We start from the raw sequence: 9,149 nt of genomic DNA on the forward strand, positions 1-9,149 counted from the left end.
TGTTACCTTGTTTACATACATAATTATTTACATTTTATGTTATGAATAATCTCAGCCATAAATTTCAAATATTAATGAATAATTTGATTCACAAATTAATACCATATATTAGGTAAACTAAACATCTGACGTGCATATCACGATGGCCTTAGTATATCATCAATTCATCATATATGATAAAGATTTTTTTTTTTCGTAAAATAAAAGTGGATCTAGAAATAATTAAAGAATTTTAAACGGCCTCCAAATGGTACACGTTAACCCCATTTTCAACAAAACAAAGGATGTTCATACTTCATAGCAACAAACACCAAAAATTCACCGATGAACAAAACAAATATTTATATGAAAAAACACAATTAAATTGGAAAATTGCATTAAAATGGAACCAACCTTTATTTGATTTTCTATCTTAGAGAACTAACTTTCAAAATTGTCATTTAATGGTCTTTATCAAATTTTTTGTTTATTTAAGGGTCCGGTTGACCTGTTAATGCTGACATCATCGAGATCTTTTACCAACTAAAATATTTCACGTCATATTAATTTTTTATTTTAAAACTAATATTCCACGACATATTTAAAATTGCAAAATAATTATAGAAAAATAATTAAAATTCGTTTTTTTTTCAAAAATTATTGTAATAAAATCCATATTTAATTCCAAATCTCGTTTTTTTTTAAATTCAGATATCAAATTGAAGATTTTTTCAAAAACGGACTTCTTTACTCACAAGTTGATATCTGAATTTTTTTAAAAAAATGAGATTTGGAATGAAAAACATATTTTATTACAATAATTTTTGGAAAAAAAAAAAAACTAACTTTAGTTATTTTTTATAATTATTGCAATTTTAAATATGACGTGAAATATTAGTTTTGAAATAAAAAATTAATATGACGTGGAATATTAGTTTTAAAATAAAAATTAATATGACGTAGAATATCTTAGTTGGCAAAAGATCTGAATGATGTCAGCATTAACAGGTCAAAATATCAACTAGACCCTTAAATAAACAAAAAGTTTGATAGAGACCAATAAATGACAATTTTGAAAATTGGTTCCCCAAAATAAAAATCAGGTGAAAGTTGGTTCCATTTTAATGTAATTTTTTTAAAAAAAAATATACAAAACATTTATATATATTTAAATGAGCTCCCATTGGTGCATATGATTAGCCCATGTGTTGTTGGGCTCTCATGTTTTAGAGTCATGTTGGTTTAACTAACCAAATTTATTGGTGGAGGATGAGAATCCTGACCGACTTCGGACCGGTTTGGTATCGGTGGACGGTGGACCGGTATCGGTTATGATATTGCACCAAAAAAAGGCCCGGCCTGGCCTAGCATCGGTTAAGGGCCCGTTTTTTATTTTAATTTTTTTTTAATGTATTTTTTAGTATATTTTTAAATGTATTTTATTGAAGATCAAAATATATTGTGAAGTATATTTTGTTAATTGTACTATGATAAAAACGTATTTTTTAGTGTATTTGGTTGACCCAGTTAAATATTCTAAAATATATATGATCGATCAAATTTTTTATAACAAAAACGTATTTTTTTAGCGTCTTTGATTGACCCAAGTGAAATAATTGTTAGTGTATTTGATTAACCAAATTCTTAAAAAGAAAATTATATGTTAACAATTAAAAAAAAAAAGTGGGACCGATTCGGGCCCGGCCTGGGACTGGGACCAGTTATGCCGGGACCGATCCGAATTGTGACTGTTTCAGCCTAGGGCCTATTTGGATCCGGCCTGACCCGATCCGTAACCGATTTTTGGCCATGTCTACTTAAAAGTAGGGTTAAGAAAAAATGATGTATGTGCATTTTACCTCAACCACTAAGATGTGGAAGTTGTTTCAATGAAGAATTGAAAACCCACAATTTGTCACACACACAAGATGTGTCATCTAAATCAATTAAATGGTCGGACCTGTAACTGGTAGTCTATACTGGTTACTGGGAAAACTAACAGATCGTTTGTAACTGGTTTTGCTAAACAATTATTAATTGTTAATCTAGCTGGATGAATATTTGGTTTCATAAATACATCAATTGTTTCCTAATTAAAATCAATAATCATAATAAATGGACCCTATCATCTTCCATCAATATCTCGATCATAATGAATGAAATTTAATCATATTCCATAAATATCTCGATTGTTTCGGTTTGTATTTGGAAACTCTCTTACACCCTCTAATTCATTTGTTGTGACTTTTAACTTATTTGGATTTAAATTCAATTATTTTTTACTTTAATAAATTTCGGTTATTTTAAATTCAATTATTTTTATCGAAATACATTTAAGTGAATATAAATTTTATAGTTTGTATCCTAACTGTATAAAAATAAAAGAAAAGAAAACCATTTTTTCGTATATTATTACAACTACTTAGTCGGTTAACATTTGATAATCCTAAAGAGTGTTGTTATATTCTTTTCTCAAACGGATCATGTATTTTGACTTATGGAACGGAAGTTAAAACATCACGCTCGATATTTATTTCGAGGTATTATGTGAAGCTAAAAATTTCGAGAAATGGTTAAAGAATAAGAAAGAAAAATTATTTCAACATAGGGGCAAATCTACTAAAAGGTTCTGGGAGCATGTGCATACGCTCTACCGTCCTTACGTAATGGAATAGAATTAGTTTTGAAGAGAGAGGGGGGGGGGAGATATTTTACAAACCAAGTTATTTGTACAAACCGTGAAAATTATCGATTTTCATTGTATATATATATATATATATATATATATATAGACGGTTGGGTTCACGTGAGACCAATGGTTTTTCGTGAGACCCAACAGACCAATTTATGTTTATTGATCAACTTTATAAACTAATGATCTAATAGTCTAAAGTTGCACGGTGGCAATTTTGTGATTATTGAGAAGTCTCGTGGCAATTTTGTGATTATGAATGTTCAGATTGTAGATCTAATCCAAGGGTTGTGAATTGGTTTTACGGGTCTCACGAAAAACCTTTGGTCTCACATGATCCCAAGTATATATATAGGGGAGAGAGATTTTACAAATCAAGTTATTTGTACAAACCGTGAAAACTGTCGATTTTCATTGTATATATATATATATATATAGAGAGAGAGAGAGAGAGAGAGAGAGAGAGAGAGACTCATCAAATGTAACCCTTTTAAATGTTTCAACCAATACAACACGATTTACACCATAAATTGATTTGATCAAAGGCTCGCTCTAAAGCGGTGGTATTTTTGCAATTTGTTAGCTTCATTAAGGAAACACAAGGAAGGAAATTATTAGTAAGGAGGCCATTTTTGGGAATTGATTTTGGGAGTCTGCAAAGGAAAGTTGCTTCGACATGAAAATAACTGGATTCAAAAATGATATCCCATTTGAGATAGAAAGTAAACATTTTAAGCAAAAATACATTAATTTATGAAATTAACATTGATTCAAAAAATGATATCCCATTTGAGATATAATTTTAATCTTGAAAATACGTATTATTAAACAATACGTTTGTTCTATACAATTTTACCTAAATTATTTATAATATCAAGTGCAAGTGCAAACGGCACCCATTGGTCCATCCATTCTTTTGATAACGAGGATGTTAATCGAACACTTATGAGTCACTTATCTAACCGGTTAAACATAAAAAGGAAGAGGAATCCCGTAAAAGGAAAAACAATGATCGAGAGTCTTACCTGGTAAATTAGGGTGGTGACTCTTACACAGTAAGTGATGATAGACGTTTACCAACAATACATTTTAATGGTAAAGAATGCTACCCATAAGATAAGTAAGAGTGCACGATAAACGCTTATATGATAAGTATTTAATAAAAAGAACTGAAAAAACTTGCAAAATTCTTGAAAAACTTATTATATGATTTATAAGTCAGTTCCAGGCCACCAGACCATGCCCAATTTGACATTTGACCAGCACCACCTCTACAGTTTGAATGACCCAACAACAGCAGCCCAAGCCCAACAAAGAAACAACATGGTCTGGTCCAATAACATTCTCCCAAGATTTATTGAAATAATTCAACTCAAATAAAAGTCTAAGATTAGAGTTGCCATCGTGGTCTATAGTACGGTAAAGTTGTGTTCATAAACCACAAGGGTGGTGTCTGATTGGTTTGAGCTTGGCTTCAAAGGTCTAAAGTACCTGGAGGTCCCAGGTTCAAATCCAACGAGGAATAAAAACCCTCTTGTGGCCACGAAGGTTCAAATGCGATGACTATCTGCAAAGCATGTGGTCGCCCTGGGATTAGTCGGCTCGTATAGCGGGTTAGATATCCAGGTTAATCAAAAAAAAAAGTTGTGTTCATATATTGTTGATGAGTTCCATAAATATTACAAACAACAACTCATTCACGTATATAAAATGAATATATAATTTTAATTGATTTATTTTTATCAAGATATTAGTATGTTACAAGATAATATGATATAAGGATAGTGTCACACTCACACCAACATATGTTTTTTAAAGGACACATTTACGACAACCAAAATACAAAAGGAAATGACTTCTAATTCAATATTAGATGCATACCACAAGAAAAGAGACATGCAATCATGTGATCTCGGGATTACCAACACTCGTAGAACTTTATGTCAACACGAAGCCTAAAATACACTTCGCCTTCAACTGCATCAGCCGTAATACTTGCAATGCCTCTGTGCATAAAGAAGTCCCCGGTCCCACCAATAATTGATATATCTCGAATCTTCATTGAGGTTGCATCTACCCCAATCAAATGGAAGTTTCCATGATAATCCGTAGTATTAAGAATGAACGAAAACGCGAACCATGCTGTGAAGGCTTTCTTGGTGTCATACAAGTATAAACCCTGGGCTCGACCAACCGGAGGGGAATGAAGATTATTGTCTAAGGTAATAGGGTCATCAAATACCACCACATCCCCAAAATGATTCTGGTTAGCCAAATTTGTACGGTTGCCCCATTGGGGAGCACCCACAATAGCTGATGTTGCATTGGCTGCATTCTTGCCATTGTAAAGAATATCATGGAAATACAAGACTAGGCGTTTGCATGGTTTGTAGTATTTACTGTTTCCTTCATGATTATCGGATGAAGAAAGAGTAAGAAACATGAAGAAAAGAACAAGTATAGTTGAAGTTGTGTGTGCGCCCATTTTGGTCAAGATTATGAGGAAAGGAAAGTGGATCAGATGATCGAATGAAGTTGTAAGGTTTCTTGAAAATCTCTTCCCCTTTTTATAGGCCATGAAAAAGATTTCAAATAATAAATAAATAAAAATATTTATAAAAATATAGAATGCAAACAAAGTAAAAGGGTATTGTTTTGAAATTTGTTAGGTATATGTATATTTCTTACAAATAGTCCAAGCATTAATTTATGCTTTTGTTTTTAATCAAGGTGATTATGGGTAAAAGATGCATTTAATTTTAATTCACGTCTACCTTTTTTATTTATGTACTTTTAAGTGTGTATAATTGCTTGACAATGTAAGTCTGTAACTCGACATTACTTTCTTTAACACTTTTTTCGACGTCGTAAGGGATCACGTTCTTCATTACTTTAACCCAACACCCATTGAGCCTGATCAAGAATCCATCGAGACCGAGCGAGAACCTATCAAGATTGATCGAGAATGGTCGAGAATCTATTCATTGACTTGGTATGTGTTTATATGTGTTAAACCATAACCTACCACCTTCATTTTCCGTCGAAAACCTATTAATTGATTTTTTTTTGTGTAAAACCATAGAGTATTTATTTCATCTTTTATCGAGAATGATCGGGAACCGTTCGAGACCAATCGATAACACATCGAGATCGATCGACAACCCATTGGGACCGATCGACACCAATCCAGACTGATCAAGAACCCATCCACTAACTTGATGTGTGTTGGTTTGTGTAAAACCATAACTTACTACTTTTAACTTTTATCGAGATAGATCGGGAAATCTATCGAGATGAATCGGAAATTCATTCAGATCAATTGAGAACCCAATAAATAAATAAAACTAAAGTATATTGAATTGAAACTGTAGTATATTAATGATTTATGATACATATCATACTAATATAAATACTAGAGAGTTATGTAATTTGTTTGATTAAAATATAAATGGTTTTTTAGATAATTTAATTTAAAAATTAAGAGGGTAAAAGTTTTTTAATGAAAAAAATCAAACAATCAATTTAATTATTTATTGAAGAAAGTTGATGATGAAAGAACTAACGTTAGATTTTGTTTCGAAGAGTGTGTGGAAAAGGATTCTATTTACATGAAATTTGTATGTAACTTTTTGTCATTTTAAGAATTTTTTGTTGTTTTAATTTTTACGGTGTTTAATACGATACATGGTATGAATTTTTATAGTTTATTTAATTCATTACCCAAACACTCATGATTAATAAAAAAAATCCTAAATAGGTTGATTATTACTTGTATTCGATATTTTATAAATACATAGAATAATACTTGCCGAAATGGGCATATACGTGAATATAAAAAGAATTAGGGATCATACTTATTTCTATTGCTTAAATTTGACTCAATTACTATTTGGTAATTAATTGTGAATTTCCGTAGTTTATCGTTATACTCTTATATATCTGACTACTTTTTAAAAACGTTTAAATCATATTTACCAACATAACGTCATCTTGAAGGTTAAAAAAAAAAAGACGGATCTATTTAGAAACTTGTGCCTCCCTCATTCAAGTTTTCACAAACTCAAACACAATTTTCACATATTCGAATACGATTCTCCTGATCTCGTTCAGAATTCTCCATCTCGTTGAGGACTTTTTACCGATTCGGCTTAACAAATCCTGTCCAATTCGTTGTTTGCTTTTATGATCAGGTTCATTTAGATTTTAAAATTGATTTTTATGTTGGTTTTTGTTCTGTTTTTCTTCTAGTACCATCCATTACCTGGTAATCATATAGTAGTTCGGATTTTCGGTTCGATTTTTTTACTAGTAACATACATTTTATGTTTATATATAATTTATAAATGGTAATTTAAAACATAAAAAGTAAAAATATAAAAGAAAGGGTATTTTTGTCATTTTAATTATTCAATTCCATATTAATTTGTAAATCAAACAGACAAATTACAAATTATTTGGCATATTACATGTCATTTTCTACCAACCGAATACTTGATCAAACTTAATAACATTTTATTCCAATTTCTTTCAGGTTAGGATTTTTAAGCATGATTAATTTGTCATTTATTTATTTTTTTAATTTTTACAACATTTAGAATATTGAGTTTTTCATTTAAAATATTTATTTTTATTGACGTGATCTATTTAAGAATTTTTATAATTTTCGTTAAAAAAAACATATATGATATCCACATATAAGTAAAAACAAACAAAATATGATAAGTATTTAATTTTTTAATAAAAAAATCAGGGAACCAGACCATGCCCAATTTGACATTTGACCAGCACCACCTCTATTAGTTTGAATGACCCAACAACAGCAGCCCAAGCCCAACAAAGAAACAACATGGTCCGGTCCAATATCACAAACATCAATTCATACACATATATAAAAAGCAAATATAAATTTAACTGATTTATTTGATCAAGATAATATCACGCTCACACCAAAATACAAAAGGAAACGACTTCGAATTCAATATTAGATGCATACCATAGGAAAAGAGACTTGCAATCATGTGATATCAGCATTACCAACACTCGTAGAACTTTATGTCAAAACGAAGCCTCATATACACTTCGTCTTCAATCAAATCAGTCATAATACTTGCAATGCCTCTGTGCATAAAGAAGTCCCCAGTTCCACCAACAATTGATAAATCTCGAATCTTCATCATGCCATTATTTACCCCAATTACATGGAAGTTTCCATGATAATCCGTAGTATTAAGGATGAACGAAAACGAGAACCATGCTGTTAACATTTTCTTGTTGTCATACGAGTATAGACCCTGAGCTCGACCAATCGGAAGTGAATGAAGATTATTGTCTAAAGTAATAGGGTCATCAAATACCACCACATCCCCAAAATGATTTTGGTCAGCCAATTTTGTCAGATTGCCCCATTGGGGAGCAACCACAATAGTCGATGTTGCATTGGCTGCATTATGGCCATTGTAAAGAATATTGTGGAAAAATAAGAGTAGGTGTTTGCATGGTTTGTAGTGTTTATTGTTTCCTTGATGATTATCGGATGAAGAAAGAGTAAGAAACATGAAGAAAAGAACAAGCATACTTAAAGTTGTGTGTGAACCCATTTGGTCAAGATTATGTGGAAAGGAAAGGGGCAGAGAATTGGATTAGATGATTGAATAAAGTTGTAGGTTTCTTGAAAATCTCTTGGCCTTTTTATAGGCCATGGAAAAGATTTCAGTTAATAAAAAGGAAGAGACATGGCACAATGAAGTACAGGTTGGTGATCTGTTAAATTGCATGTTATTTGTATTAATGATTTTGATGACATAACGACAATAGAAGATGTCGTTTTATGCAAAAGACTTCTTACCAAGAAGCCTTGTCGTCCCTCGTGAAAATAAGCATTGAGGAAAATTTAAGTAAATGAGTGTTTGGTTAAATGTATTAAGTAGTAATCAATGAAAATGAAAATAAAAATTTCATTTTCGTTTTGATTCGTTAGCATTAACCAAACGACCCTAAGAATAAATAAATAAATAAATAAATAAAATTAATTATAAAAATATAGAATGCAAACAAAGTAAATGGGTATTGCTTTGAAATTTGTTAGGTATATTCTAACCGTGGTAGCATTAATTTAAGTTTTTGTTTTAATTGGGATAAATTTAATGTGAGATAAGTATATATCTTTGGCTAATACACACATATACCTACCTATCTCTGCATATATGTGTGTTTATATAGGTGTGTATACATATATATATATATATATATAAAGAGAGAAAAGTTTAATTACGAACTCAATTTTCATTGTAAACGAGAGCACTGATCTCAACCCTCCATCTTTTCTATCCAACAACTCACATTAAATATAGTTTTTAATTAAAATTATTAATTAATATGATTATGGGTAAAAAAATGCATTTAGTTTCAATTCTGGCATGCTTTTTTTGATTTTTGATTTTCATTTTTAATTAATTTTTTTTACCTTCCTAAAAGTTTA

General features: G+C 30.6%; 2 protein-coding genes across 2 annotated transcripts; both read right to left on the minus strand.

The window, feature by feature from the left end:
• Positions 1-4,589: 4,589 nt before the first annotated feature.
• On the minus strand, positions 4,590-5,156 carry LOC112528626 (disease resistance response protein 206-like). The gene has a single exon (XM_025139648.1). The coding sequence runs from the start codon at positions 5,154-5,156 to the stop codon at positions 4,590-4,592; it is 567 nt and encodes a 188-aa protein (XP_024995416.1).
• Positions 5,157-7,701: 2,545 nt separating this feature from the next.
• LOC112528627 (disease resistance response protein 206-like) lies at positions 7,702-8,268 on the minus strand. Its single transcript, XM_025139649.1, has one exon. It carries the CDS (start codon positions 8,266-8,268, stop codon positions 7,702-7,704), a length of 567 nt encoding a protein of 188 aa, XP_024995417.1.
• Positions 8,269-9,149: the final 881 nt, after the last annotated feature.

Source organism: Cynara cardunculus (assembly GCF_001531365.2).
Source record: "Cynara cardunculus var. scolymus isolate 2C chromosome LG 15, CcrdV1, whole genome shotgun sequence".
Lineage (NCBI taxonomy): Eukaryota > Viridiplantae > Streptophyta > Magnoliopsida > Asterales > Asteraceae > Cynara > Cynara cardunculus.

Excerpts from the sequence above, each read along its gene's own strand:
- LOC112528626 (XM_025139648.1), bottom strand. The coding sequence starts at position 5,156 with ATGGGCGCACACACAACTTCAACTATACTTGTTCTTTTCTTCATGTTT.
- LOC112528627 (XM_025139649.1), bottom strand. The coding sequence starts at position 8,268 with ATGGGTTCACACACAACTTTAAGTATGCTTGTTCTTTTCTTCATGTTT.